General features: G+C 38.4%; 1 protein-coding gene across 2 annotated transcripts in view; it reads left to right on the top strand.

The window, feature by feature from the left end:
- The window catches only part of SIDT1 (SID1 transmembrane family member 1), a 101357-nt gene that overhangs the window by 44438 nt on the left and 41975 nt on the right, over window positions 1-14944 (top strand). For both annotated transcript variants that reach the window (XM_055316459.1, XM_055316460.1), the window contains exons 5-9: window positions 2423-2524; window positions 3146-3229; window positions 4905-4992; window positions 6180-6251; window positions 6665-6758. In XM_055316459.1, the coding sequence (XP_055172434.1) occupies window positions 2423-2524; window positions 3146-3229; window positions 4905-4992; window positions 6180-6251; window positions 6665-6758 (440 nt within the window). The remainder of the gene's footprint in view (window positions 1-2422; window positions 2525-3145; window positions 3230-4904; window positions 4993-6179; window positions 6252-6664; window positions 6759-14944) is intronic.

The following is a 14944-nucleotide window of genomic DNA, read 5'->3' as shown; positions in this document are numbered from 1 at the left end:
CCTGTATGAGCCAACTCCCACACATCTTTTAAGAGCTAAATTTCCCATTGGTGAAAGCCTCCACAGTGTATATATACTGCCATCCAGTGACAAAAGAGGACTACAGGGCCACAATCTATTGCCCTCAACATTTATTGGCCACTTCATTCATGAAATATTTGAAATCAGAGAGGGAGACAAAACCATAAGAGACGCTTAACTCTAGGAAACAAACTGAGGGTTGATGGAGAGGAGGTAGGTGGGGGAATGGGGTAACTGGGTGATGAACATTAAGGAGGGCACATGATGGAATGAGCACTGAGTTTTACATGTAACTGATGAATTGCTAAACCCTATCTCTGAAACTAATTATACACTATATGTCAATTTTAAATTAAAGAAAAGAAATATTTGAAAACACTAGTGGCTAGGTGCAAAGGGAGATATCTAAAAAGGGAGGGAAAAACTTACACCTCAACTACAGAAAGAGTCTAGTCTAATAGTACTCTATAGTGCTATGCTAAATACAGTAATGAACTGAATGCTGAAGTGCACTTTCAGTTTGTTGAAAATCAGTGATGATTATATGTTACGGCTTCCTTTTATTTTTAAAAAGGTATGTAAATGTGAAAATCTAAGCAGTTTGTATATAAATCTCAAACTAAAGTAAAATATCCTTAGAAAAAATAACAGACATTTTTTGATATCTATGAAAGTTTGACCTTACTATTAACTGTACCCATTTTCTGGCCTAAATTTTATATCCTTTTCAACTGTAGGAAACGTTTTCTAATTATATAAACTCACCCAAACTATTATACATTCTCACAGAACCTTGATTATCAGATAGAAGCAGGTTACAGAAACTGGGTAGGTAATAAGGACTCAAGACGGTGATTTCTGGCCTAAATTCCAGCCATTGCTTTAGGTACTTGTCATTTGCTTCTTTTTGATAAAAGTAGATTATCCGGGCAAGGATCAAAAACATTTATTTGGGTTCCTTAAGAACCAAATACCTCTTGAGAATTTTTTTTTATTTTTTAAATTTTTATTTATTTATGATAGTCACACAGAGAGAGAGAGAGGGAGAGAGAGAGGCAGAGACACAGGCAGAGGGAGAAGCAGGCTCCATGCACCGGGAGCCCAACGTGGGATTCGATCCCCGGTCTCCAGGATCGCGCCCTGGGCCAAAGGCAGGCGCTAAACCGCTGCGCCACCCAGGGATCCCCCTCTTGAGAATTCCAGAGCATTTACCCTTGGAAGAACCCTGTGTTATATGTATTTGAATCAAGCTTCAAAATGAAAGGTCAAAACGAAGTGGGCTCTTGGGAGTGTTGCCATCTGTTACAAGGCATGAACAGACTTCCAAACAGCAGCGTTAATGACACTTTTTAATCTTGAGGTTATTTTTTCCCCAATCAGAAGGCTTTGGATTATTGAAAAACACTCTATTTTTATTGCTCTGGTTCTCGGTATAAGGTTAATAAAAAGGATGTTAGAGTACAAAATTAAGTTTTAACAGGTTTTGCCTCTCCTTTAAACTGACAGATGTATTAAAGTCCTGGGATGTTGAGCTTGTTTTGATTAGTGTCCTCAAAATCTTGATGTCAAGCTTCCCAACCAGTTACCACATTTATAATTATTGGACAAAAGTCTCCTTTCTTCATTTGTTAGCAACATATTTCAAACTCAGGGTTAATAAACAGTAGATTTCATAATCTAATCTAGGTAAACAGTATAACTTCTTTCTATTATAAATGCTTCCTGATTCTGATGATATCTGAGAAATATTTTTTTTTCCTGAGAAGTTATTTTAAAGATATCTCAGCCTGTTCAAAATTGTGAATATATTTCAGGGAGCTAGAAGTAGTGCTTGATCTTGATCTTTGAATGAAAATATTGTCTCGCTATATTCCAACCAGGAAAGAGATTCTTTAGCAAGAAGTCTGTGGGCCAGGTAGGTCCAGTGATATTTCTTTGCCTATAGGAAGGTGGTTAAGAATCTTGAAGAACAGGCTTATCTGCTTTTCAAAGTGGAGCTTCCTATTTCAAAATGACCACATTGAAGTAAATGTCTCATGTTACATCTTAAGTATCCCTAGTTCAAAGGATTGGAAGGATCTCCTTAAACAGAAACTGGAATGAAGTGCAGGAAAGTATAGTTGAGAAAGAAATGCTAGCAAATGAAATGACATCGTGAAATGGCTACCTTGTTTTATTCACCGCTGTATGCTTATTATCTGGCACAGAACCCAGAGCCCTGCACACAGCAGTGGCTCAATATATGTGAGATGAATGGCTGACTGATTTAATGGAGATGTAATCTGAACTTTGTGCCTAATATTAGAGGAAACAATCCTATTCATGTAAAACCAGTTTGAGTTCACAACTATAAAGATTTCTTAATATTAACAAATCCTTTCTTTCTTTCTCTTATTCTCAGTATTTTCTATACAAGTTTCCTGATGATGTGGATTCAGTTATTATTAAAGTCGGGTCTGAAATGGCTTATCCATGTTCTGTTGTCTCAGTCCAGAATATCATGGTGAGTCTTAATAACTTGTCGACCTTTCAATATGGAGCATTATATTGTCCCAGGATAAATGAAAGAGCAGGGTGGGGACTATCTCATCCTCTTACTCTGTATCTCCTGCAAAACTTATAAATAATAAAAACAATATCTTGTGCACACAAGTGGGTTATCTGTTTGGAGATACTGATTTGAGGAGATAGAGAATAGTTGACTCCTCACCAAAATAAGCAAAGGAAAGAAGGGAGGATCATGACAAAGAATATGGAAGACCAAATTGTGGGCTGCACAAGAAACATAGAAACCTACTGTTTATTCTATGCTTTAAAATTTTTATTGTAATATTAGGCCCTTTCTGTCTCATGTGTTAATAAAAAATGGGAAAGGTGTTATATACTTTGAGACAATCTTTTCAGTTCTCTTTGATATAAAGAGATCTTTAGAAGGCACTTTAGAGGATTTAGAAGACAAAGCACCAAGTTTTAGAAGGAATGCTTCATGGCTTTTCTTGGAGAAAACTTTTCATGGTTTCTGGCTGAGTAAGAAACTTCTTGCTCTATGATCCAGGTGGAATGGTGGTGTGTGTAATATGGCTTTAGTGATGCTTTCCTTTTTTATCCTTCATGCACGTTGCAGTGCCCGGTGTATGACCTTGACCACAATGTGGAATTTAATGGTGTCTATCAGTCCATGACCAAGAAAGCTGCCATCACACTACAGGTGAGACATCTATTCTGTGGTCACTATTGTCAATGACAATACACAGTTCATAGTCAGGTTACCTGTTGGACCAGCATCCAGAAGGTATCATTGTCCACTGTGTGCCTTGGATCTCTCTCTTTTATGATTGATTTTAGAACAAAGATTGTGGGGTACCTGGGTGGCTTGGTCAGTTAAGCATATGCCTTTGGCTCAGGTCATGATCTTGGGGTCCTGTTATCAAGCCCTGAGTCAGGCTCCCTGCTCAGCAAGGGGTCTGCTTTTCCCTCTTCATCTACCCCTCTCTACCCTCCACTCATGCTCTCTCTCTCTCAAATAAATAAATAAATAGTTTAAAATATATATAAAAATAAAATAAAGATTTCTACCACAGGCTGTGGTAGACAATGCTCTTCTGCCAAGTACCCCATTCTCCTTCAGGAGTCTTGGGGACCCATGATGTGATGGCACATATATCTGACAGATTGCTAAGATGCCAATCTACTCATTGAGAGATGACAATTTAGTGTAAAGTTTGATTTATTTAAAAGAACTGAACATATTCTAATGCTCTGTATACCTATAACAGTAACACAAAGAGGACTTCCATTCTGTCCAGAATGGAAAGGTTCAAAGGAATATGGACCACATGTGCATAGGGGTTTGCCCTTTTGTCATTTGTAATTAAATTATTTCAATAGCAATTTTATGGCAAAAAATGAATGTTTATCCTGTCAGTAAATTTTCAAAGAGATTCTGTCCCTGCCTTTAGGGTGGTATTTACTTTAGTTACCTACAACTTAGTCTGTTCTCCAGAGTAAGGTGATACTGTTTACTGAGCAACAAAGAATGAAGAAAGGTTAATTATAATTTAGCTATCAAATGTAGAAAGTTCTATTAGGCTTTAATTTCCTAGTGCCTCAGTTTTGATATGTCAAATATCTGTTCTTGTTCACTCATGAATAAGGAGTCTGGGACACAGAGAAGCACGTTTAGAGAAAGTTAAAGCCAAGACTGTAACTCAGGTCTCCTCACTTAAATCCTTGCATCCCTAACCTACATTATTTAATTAATTGTGACTGCGTGACTTTTGGAAAGTCATTTATCATTAGATGGTTTTATTTTTTATCTTTTAAAGATTTTATTTATTTGGGAGAGAGAGAGAGAGTGAGAATGAGCAGTGGGGGGGAGGGGCACGTGGAGAGGAAGAAGCAGGCTTCATCCCAGGACCCTGAGATCATGACCTGAGCCGAAGGCAGACACTTAACTAACTAAGCCACCCAAGCATCCCTATCATTAGATTTTTAAATAATAAAAACTCAATATAGTGAACTGAAAATACTCTAAGGTATGCTAATTTTAAAATCATAATATACAAATATTAATTATTAAACATAGGCTGTTGACATATTTTTTTATACGGGACCTATTACAGTTCTAATCACCTAAGTGGACACAAGATAGATTGAAATTAGAATAAGGTATCTATTTACTTGAATTTTTGTATGTAACAATTATTTTATTGTGGATAAAATCTGAAGTAGATCATGGTTATCTGAAAATTCTTTCTAAGAACTCAGGGGACAGGGGTGAACGTTCTCTTTCCTCTCTTACTGCTCCCATACCCACCACCATGGTCATACTCCTCTTTTGCTATCCTTTCTTGCTACATCACATGTTGTCATGTCTTATGCAGAAGAAGGATTTTCCAGGCGAGCAGTTCTTCGTGGTATTTGTGATAAAGCCTGAAGATTATGCCTGTGGAGGATCTTTCTTTATCCAGGGTAAGAGATAGTGAGGAATGCTTGTCACTTAGAAAAACTTAATGAAATGGAAAAGAAAGAAAGCCAAAACCTCACAGGGGCCCCTGACTATTATCTTCGGTTCTCACTGAAGGTCATCAGCAGTCTGAGAGATATGTGAAAAAAGTAAGAGAGAAAATGAAAAATCTAAAGCTATTGTTGATACTACAAAATGTCACTTAGTGTACTACATCTTTTCAAAGTCTTGTGCTCCCTCAGACCATGCGACTTATGTTCACTCAGTTGGCCTTTTACTCAACACATTATTTGCTATTATGAAATAATGATTTTATGCAGCATATCAAGGTCCACTTTCTAAGATGGGTTTGGTAGCCAGCAGTAACGGAGCTACTGTATTTATCAGTAGTCATCATTTCCACAAGGATGTACAAGGAAAATTCAGAGTTCTCAATTTCAGTCGCCAAAATTATACCTGGCAAGATGGTAAGAAAACAAAGTGGGACAATTTATCCAATGACAAGGGATTGTGTGTGAGCTCTTAAGGATAGTACAAATGGTTATGGGTAACTACCCAAGAACTACCATGGGAATGGAATAAAATAGGCTGTTGATTGAAAACATAGACCCCCAGCAGCTAATAAGCCACATGTGATCAACACAGAGGGTGTTTACTATTGAGTATAACATGGTTCTCTTTCCAGGTGGGTGGAATTTTTGCTTATGTATTCTTAAATTTCTTAAATATATAGTCTAGAGTTTTGCCAGTATGCATTGTTCTTTGGTAAACTACAAATCCTTCTATGACTATATAACAAAAAACAAATTTTCACTGGCTGAGATAATGCAAACTAAGAGATGAGACAGCTTTTATTTTTGTAGCTGTTTTCTTCAGATGTCTGTGGCATATTGAGCCACATGGATAGCAAAGGATGAGTCAAGCCTTCTTCACTCAAGAAAGGAGGCTGCAGTCTCACTGCTTCAATACTACCAAAGGCACCCAAGCAGAGACCAAATTGAAAGTTTAGCCAAAAGGGGTATTAGATTTGTGGCTTTGGGAGTTAAATTTTCCTGTAGTTCTTGCTACAAGAAAATTCAACAACCAGAGCTAATTGTGGACAGTTTTTGAACAACTGTGGCCTCAAATAAGAGGCCAAGAACGAAGTATCTGATCTATTATGCCTTGTTCTTTTTTTTTTTTTTCTTACCAGAAAAGGAGAACCAAACTTGGAATTTACAACGAACAAAGAACCTTAAAGTGACCATTGTTCCTTCCATTAAAGGTCAGTATTGGCTCTACGATTCGGTGGAGAAAGATTCCTGTGTCAGGAAGTCAGTCATATACATCAATGCTAATGTCATCCTTCCAGAGAAACATCATAAGAAAACTGACATTAACCCTAGAGATAGAAGAGAGAATCAAAGTGTTTTGTTAAATCTCTTCCAGAAAGAGAGGGAACTCAGTTGTGAAGTTGTATATGGGAAGTCCCTTCCTAGCTTCCATTGGGAACTCATGAGTGTGAAAGGTGGCCATTTGTGGATAATGGCTGGGTGACAGCTTTGCTACTTTGAATGGAAATATATTAGGACTTTAGAATGTGTGTGACGGAGATGGGTCCTTGAAGCTGTCCTGTCCCAAACATAATCCTCTTTTCTTCTAAGGATACCCTGACCAAAGTTGTTTCTCTTCCCTCAGGATCTGTTTATGTAAAATCCATACTTCTCAGTTCCCTCATCTTCTTCTCCTTCTACTTGGGATGCCTGCTTGTTGCGTTTGTTCATTATATCAGGTAGGTCAAGAGTATGAAGAAATGTTAACCCCTGTTGCCTTTATCTACATAGGGATTAGAGCATTAGGCTTTAAAGCCATATTGACTGGATTCAACTCTACCTCAAATACCAACTGTGTGCCCTTGGCACTTTATGCTATAAATATATAGCTTTATGCTATAATAGCACTTTATGCTAAGAATATGCTATAAAGGACATAAGTATGCCCTCTTACTTATCAAAATGAGATGATAATTTACCTCCTAGGAATTGTATAACTGCAGTGTTTACATCAGTGTCCTGTCCAGTGTCCTGGACCAGATAATGCTGTAAATCCTATGGAATTTAGGAAATGAGTTCTTCCTAACATGGAAAAATGTATTAAATACTCCATTAACAGCTTTAGATATTCCATTAATAAGTAAATTAGTATCTAAAATAAATCTTGAAGTATAATAAATAGCAGAAGTGATGTGCTTTGATACTACATTACCTGGTGCTTTCTTACTACTGAAGTATCAATTTTCCAGGAAAATGTCCCTTGGGAGAAAAAAAGGAAATGATTGTACTGTAATTTAACCAAGACCATTTCCCTTTCCAAGAGTTCTGAGCCTGTAATAAACAGAGCCCCAGTTTCTCCTTGCACCTCTGAGTAGGCCCAAACCCTGAGAACTCTGTACTTTATTGTGGTCTCTGTGAAACGACTATAAAAGAATGGCAGAAGGCCTACAATAAACAAATGTTCTTTCCTGTCTTGAACATGTAAAGAAAACAAAGCCAGCAAAGAATTTTCACAGTGCTGGGCAAGTTCACAGCATCACTGGAAAAACTTCATGGCTACCACAGTAATACAGCTGTCTCAGTGATACAGACCGATCCAGGATTCAAAAAATAATTCTCTTCCTTGACCTTTACAAAGCTTTTCAGTTGAGAAAAGCTGGTCCCATGGGACCACTGCTGGCCATATCTGGCACAATTTGAGCATCAAAATAATTAAGAATAATGAATTATAAACCATTGAGAAAAATAGAAATTCATGAATTCAAATTGTTAAAGGGAAGAAGAAGGACCTAAGTACCTCCATATATAAATCCAAAGTCACTAAAAGAGGTATGCATTAGGGAAGGGAGCCATTAGCACATGCTGACAGTATAAGGAAGGACTCTTGCCTACATCAGAATGCCAAAAACTTACTGGAAAACATGGAGGGCATGCTGGAATCGGCAAATCATCATCTTGCATAGGGCAAATTAAGAATCATCAGCGGAGGGATGGCTGGGTGGCTCAGTGGTTGAGCATCTGCCTTAGGCTCAGGGCGTGATCCCAGGATTCTGGGATCTAGTCCCACATCGGGCTCCCTACAGGGAGCCTGCTTCTCCCTCTGCCTGTGTCTCTGCCTCTCTCTCTGGGTCTCTCATGAATAAATAAATAAAATCTTAAAAAGAGAGAGACAATCAGCAGTGGATACTAAACTAAGAGGGAAATCTGATGAGAATGTACTACACTGCTATAAAGTGTATCCCCACAAGTCTCTTCATAGTTGTAAGGGAAACATAGTAATTATACAATGGAAACTCAGAATAGGATTAACTGGGTGATCAAAATTAATGTGAGTGAGGGGAAGATTGATATTGTGTGCCTCCATGTGGGACACTCTAAGGACACAACACCATGTATGCAATATTCCAGCCAGATACGCATATTTTGAAAATAATCATGAGGAAAAATTGAACTAACTCAAAATGACAAACATTTTATTAGAATGTGTCTTCAGGGCAGCCCAGGTGGCTCAGCGGTCTCAGCGGTTTAGTGCCACCTGCAGCCTGGGGTGTGATCCAGGAGACCCAGGATTGAGTCCCACATCAGGCTCCCTGCATGGAGCCTGCTTCTCCCTCTGCCTGTGTCTCTGCCTCTCTCTCTCTGTCTCTCATGAATAAATAAATAAATAATCTTGAAAAAAATTACAAAAAAAAAGATTTTTAAAAAAAGGAATGTGTCTTCAAAGACAAAGGAAGGCGATGGAAATGTTCCAGATTGAAGGAGATGAAAGAGATATGCGCAACTAGAGGCAATATCTGGTCTCAGATTGGATCATTCACTAGAAGAATATGGTATAAAGGACATTATTGGGTCAATTAACAAAATTGTAATACGGACAGATTAGTTAAGAGTATCATATTGATGTTAAATTTTCTGAATTTGACAATGATACTGCGGTTAGGTCAGAGAATATCAGAATACCTTTATTCTTTGGAGATTATTTAGGGCACCTGGCTGACTCAGTCAGTAAAGCATGTGACTCGATCTCAGGATCATGAGTTTGAGCCTCATGCTGGGCATAGAACTTACTTTTAAAAAATGGAAAAAAGAGCACCTGGGTAGCTCAATTAAAAAAAATGGAAATACTTATGAATAAAAGTTCATGACATAAGCAACTTACTTTCGAATGGTTAAAAATTGTATATATCATGTGTGTGTATATGTATACCATGTATATGTGTGTATATACATGCACATATATATTATTCACATGCAGAATGATAAACCAAATGGGGTTTCATGCTAACAATAAGTGAATCTAAATAAAGGGTGTATAGGTGTTCTATATTTTATTCTTATTTTTACAACTTCTCTGTAAATCTGACGTTATTTTCTAAAAAAAGTTAAAAATGAAAACTCCAGGTTATAGGCAAATATATCTGGAAAGTATAAATAGTATCTGATTATCGGCCCACTTAATTTACTAGATCATAATAGCTGACCATTAACAGGTGCTGTGCTGAGCTCTCTGAGCAGGTTATGTCATTTATTTTTTTTAAGATTTTATTTATTTATTCATGAGAGATGCACAGAGAGTCAGAGACACAGGCAGAGGGAGAAGCAGGCTCCATGCAGGGAGCCCGATGTAGGACTCAATCCCAGAACTCCGGGATCATGCCCTGAGCCACGTAGGTGTCCCAGATTATCTCATTTAATGCCCTACAACAAGTATTAGTATTATCACCACTTCATGGTTAAGGAAATTGGGGCATAGGGATGTAAAGCAATTTGACCAAAAATTCATAGCCAGTAAATGGGGAAGCTGAGATTTGTCTAGATTTCCAGGCAGCATGGCTCTAGAGCCTTACCTCTTAAGCAGACTGGGTATGCTTAAGACGGGTCTGGAGTGGTCAGGGCATGTGAGGGAGGGCAGTCCTGATCAGGGAGGCCAAACCAAAAGCCTGGCACCCCAGCATGGATTCTATTGGAAAAGGATCCAAAAAGCTCTTAATTTTGACTCAGATGAGCTCCAAGATCATGATCAAAGAAGTTCATCTCTTCTGCCTCTCTTAGGAAGACTGTCTCTACTCCTGATGATATAAATTTTAGAAAATAAAATTTCACCTCTTTAGTTAACTAGCACACAATTATCAACATACAGACAAAAAATTAAGAGCTGGATATCAATCTCCCTAACATTGTCATTTAGTCTACAGAAGCAAGCACAGTTTTTGAAAGTTGTGGTATAAGGCTCTGTTGAAACCTCTGCCAGATTATTTTGCTACAGTCAATTGCACAAGCATAGATTCTTTCCAAGTATAGAGAAACTTAAAATAGAAATCTGGAGACATAAGAACTATTTGGCATTCTTAATGAGAGGATAGACTGAGGAAAAATGCTAACAGAACTCTTCCCTCCTTGAGCTGAGGAGAAATAACAAAGTTTTCTACAAAAGCAAATGAAGCTAGTCCTGGAGCATAATGCCGTTTGCTTGATGAGTTCCCTGTATTTTGTTATTAATAAATATGGGGCTTGCAGTGCATGCTATGAAATCAAGATGAAACATGGAGATATGGCCCCTGACCTCAGGGAGCTAAGAATCGAATGTATTAGCTGCACTGGCTTGAACCTAGACACCATTCCCCTCTCATTCCCAGCCACAATCCATCCAACAGGTATTTAAGGAGCCACTACAATCAATGTGCAGACACTGGGCCAAACACTGGGTACAGGTTCTCTTACTCGTTTCTTCCAAACACCCTGCCAGACACTGAGTTCAAACTGCATAATCCTGAGAGTATTCATCCTTCTATGATTCTTGTATTAGTTATCTATGGTCACTATAATGTTGCATAAAAACCAACCACAAAAACTCCAATGACATACATCAATAAATATTTAAGTTTACTTACAAATCTGTGAGTCAGCAGGATGCTGCTGCCACTCCAGAGTAGGCTCAGAGATCTCAGTTGGGTGTGGCCATAGAGTGCAATCACCTGGCAGGTCAGCTAGGCGCTGACTCTTCTAGACCAGCCTCAGCTGCACTTGGTCTCTCAAATTCCAGGGGGCTGGCCCTGGCTTATTGTATCTCCAAGAGAGATAGCAGAAGAGTGCAAGGCCTCCTTTTTATTTCTTTTTTTAAGATTTTGTTTATTCATGAGAAACGGAGAGAGAGAGAGAGAGAGAGAGAGAGAGAAAGAGAGAGAGGCAGAGACACAAGCTGAGGGAGAAGCAAGCTGCTCACAAGAAGCCTGATGCGGGACACGATCCCGAATCACGCCCTGGGTCAAAGGCAGACAGACACTCAACCGCTGAGCCACCCAGGTGTCCCGAGTGCGAGGCCTCCTTAACACGTAGGTTCAGCAGTGGCATAGCATCACTTCTCCTTTCTATTAGTCAAAACAAGTCATGAGGCCAGTCCAGATTCAAGAGGTGAAGATACAGACTCTGCCTTTTGATTTAAGGAGCTGAAAACAAGAGGAACTGTAGCCATTTTGTAATCAGTCTGGCATAGTTCTCATTTACTATTTTCTCCTTTGCTCACTGGATACTGCCTGCCTCCGCCTAGCTTTCTAAATCCTTTAACTCCTCTACTGAAGAGTTTTATCAGTTCCAAAACCTACAGCAGCAATCTACCAACCTTTACAGTGTGGGTAAAACCTGTTAGCACAAACACATCATCTTTTATGAGTCCATATAATTGCTTGCCAGTTAATATCACTAAGGTTGTTTTTAAAGGGGAGTTCAACAAATGTTGGTGAGGATGTGGAGAAAAAGAACCCTCATGCACTGTTGGCAGGAATGCAAACTGGTGCAGGCACTATGGAAGACAGTATGGAGGCTCCTCCAGTAATGGCACTACTGGGTATTTACCCAAAAAGTACAAAAGCACTAATTGAAGAGTATTATGCTACGTGAAATAACTCAGTCAGAGGAAGGCAAAGACCATCGACTTCACTCATATTTGGAATTTAAGAAACAAAACAAATGAGCAAAGGAAGGAAAAAAGAAAGACAAACCAAGAAACACACTCTCAACTATAGAGAACAAACTGATGGTTACCAGAGGGAGGTGGGTTGGGGGATGGGGGAAATAGGGCTTGGGAATTAAAGAGTACACTTATGGTGAGCACTGGGTAATGTATAGAATTATTGAACCCCTATATTATTATACAGACTCCTTATTTTACTGCGAATATGTTTGTGTTTCTCATGAAGCCATCGTCCGTCCTGAGGAAAGCTGGCTGGCTCAGCTCCTCATCAGTTGGCATTTGAGCGGTGGCCCAGGGGCTGGTGGGGGTGGTTTGGTGAGGAGCAGATACTGACCTCATTGTGCCCTGATACTGCTGTACCCTTCTACATGGAGAGAAGAGAGACTCGGGGTCTCAACTGGGAATAAAAATAGGTTCTCCAAAAAAAAAATTAATAAAACACTGTATGTTAACTATACTGGAATTAAAATTTTAAACTTAATTTAAAAAAAAAAAACAGGGACTTTACCAGAGCCTAGAACAGTTGGGCCAAATTCTAATTGCTCTCCTTAATGATATGCCTTTTTCATTCAACAAATATTTAGTTATCATTTCCTATGTGCCAGGCTCCATTCCAGAGTTTAGGGATGCAGTGGTGAACAGACAATCTAGATCCCTGCTCTAAAAGAGTTTATATTGTACAGAGGAGAAACACATAAGCAAGCATGCAATTAATAAAGCAAATGATTTCAGCTAATGACAAGAGGGGTAAAAACAACTCTATAGTGTGATAGGGAATGATTAGATTAGGGAAGCTACTTTAGATTTGGTTTGTTCAGCAAGGAAGGTCCCTCAGAAGCAAGACTTTAATAGCAAGAAGGAGCCAGCCATGGAGGATGTGGGGAGAAAGTGGCCCAGGCAGAGAACAAGAGCAAAGGGCGTGAGGCAGGGATGAATTTGCTGTGTCTAGGAACAAAAGGGATATGAAGAGACGTTCTTCCACCAAACATAGCAGGATCATGAGTGTGCAACTTCTAGAGTTGCCATCTGGAAGTAAATGAGAGCATGTACCGAAGCACAAGCACATATAGTCCCTAACTTTCCTCCTCCCTGAGTCCAACCTCACATCCAAAAGAGGATCATTTTGTGAGAAGACAGTAATTCACATTTCAGTGTCTGATAGACATTCACAAATGATATATCTGGCTTTTTTAGCGTTAGTTTTACTGAGATGTAATTCACAGACCATAAAATTCACCCTTTTAAAATATACAGTTCAATGGTTTTTAGTATATTCACAGTTGCAACAGCCATCACTGTTATCTAATTCTCATCACCTCCAAAAAGGAACTCTGAGTTCATCAAGATTACAGGATACAAGACTGATATAAAAAATAAAAAAATAAATCAGTTATATCTCTATACACTAGCAATGACAATCCAAGCATGAAATTAAGAAAAAGATTTTATTTTCAATAGCATCAAAAATAATGAAATATTTGGGGCACCTGGGTGACTCAGTGGTTGAGTGTTTGACTCTTGATCAGCTCAGGTCATATCGTGATCTCAGGATCCTGGAATCTAGCCTGGCATTGGGGTCTGCGCTCAATGGGAAATCTGTTTAAGGATTCTCTCTCTCCCTCTGCCCCCCCCCACATCCCGCTCACTCTATATATAAAATCAACAGATATTTTTAAAATAATAAAGTACTTAAGAGTACATTTAACAAACTAAATATAAGACTTGTACATTGAAAATGACAAAATATCCTTGAAAGAAATTAAAGAGAACCTAAATAAATGGAAAGACATCCCCTGTTCATGGTTTGGAAGACTTAATATTGTTCAGATGGTGTAGTAAAATAATGGCCCCCAAAAGATGTCCACATCCTAATATCCAGAACCTGTGAACATGTTACTGTACATGGCAAAAGAGACTTTATAGATGTCATAAAGTAATAGAGATTGTTCTGGATTATCCATGTGGGTATAATCTAATGACAAGGGTCCTTGTAAGAGGGAGGCAAGAAGGTCAAGAGCAGAAGAAGGAGATGTGATGATGGAAGCAGAGGTTGGAGCAGTGCACTTGGAAGGTGGAGGAAGAGGCCATGAGTTGAGGAATGCAGGCAGCCTATAGGAACTAGACAAGGAAGGGAAAAGGTAATCCCCCAAGAGCTTCCAGAAGGAATACAGCTCTGCTTGATACTACATAAGATGTATTTTGGAATTATGACATCCAGAGATGTAAAGCAATAAATTTTTATCATTCTAAGCCATTAAGTTTGTGATAATTTAGTACAGCAGCGATAGAAACTGAAACACATGACAATACTCCCCAAATTGATCTACAGATTGAAAATAATCCGCATCAAAGTCCCACCTGACTTTCTTGTAGAAATTGACAAACTGATCCTAGAATTCATATGGAAATGGAAGGGACCCATAATAATAAAGTAGTCATGAAAAAAATAAAGGAACAAAACTAGAGATCTTATGCTTCCTGATATCAAAACTTACTACAAAACTATATAATCAAAATTCTGCAGACATATAAATCAATGGAATAGAATTGAGAGTTCAGAAATAAAACCTCACATTTATAATCAATCTATTTTTGACAAGGGTACTGAGACAATTCAATGGAGAAAGGATGTTCTTTTCAACAAATGATATTGATACAACTGGGTATTGACCTGAAAAAGAACAGAGTTTTTCAGAAGAACCCCTACCTCACACCATATGAAAAAGTTAACTCAAAGGGCACCTGGCTGGCTCACTCAGAAGAGCATGCAACTCTTGATCGTGTGGTGGTGAGTTTGAGGTGCACATTGGGTCTAGAGATTACTTTAAAAATAAAAAAATAAAATCTTTTTTTAAAAATTTACTCAAAACAAATCAAAGAGCATAAAAATAAGAGCTAAATCTGTAAAACTCTTAGAAGAAAACATAGGTGTAAATCTTTTGTGATCTTGGATTA

The sequence above is a fragment of the Nyctereutes procyonoides genome, unplaced genomic scaffold, assembly GCF_905146905.1.
Source record: "Nyctereutes procyonoides isolate TBG_1078 unplaced genomic scaffold, NYPRO_anot_genome, whole genome shotgun sequence".
Taxonomy (NCBI): domain Eukaryota; kingdom Metazoa; phylum Chordata; class Mammalia; order Carnivora; family Canidae; genus Nyctereutes; species Nyctereutes procyonoides.
This window is presented reverse-complemented; position numbering and strand designations above follow the sequence as displayed.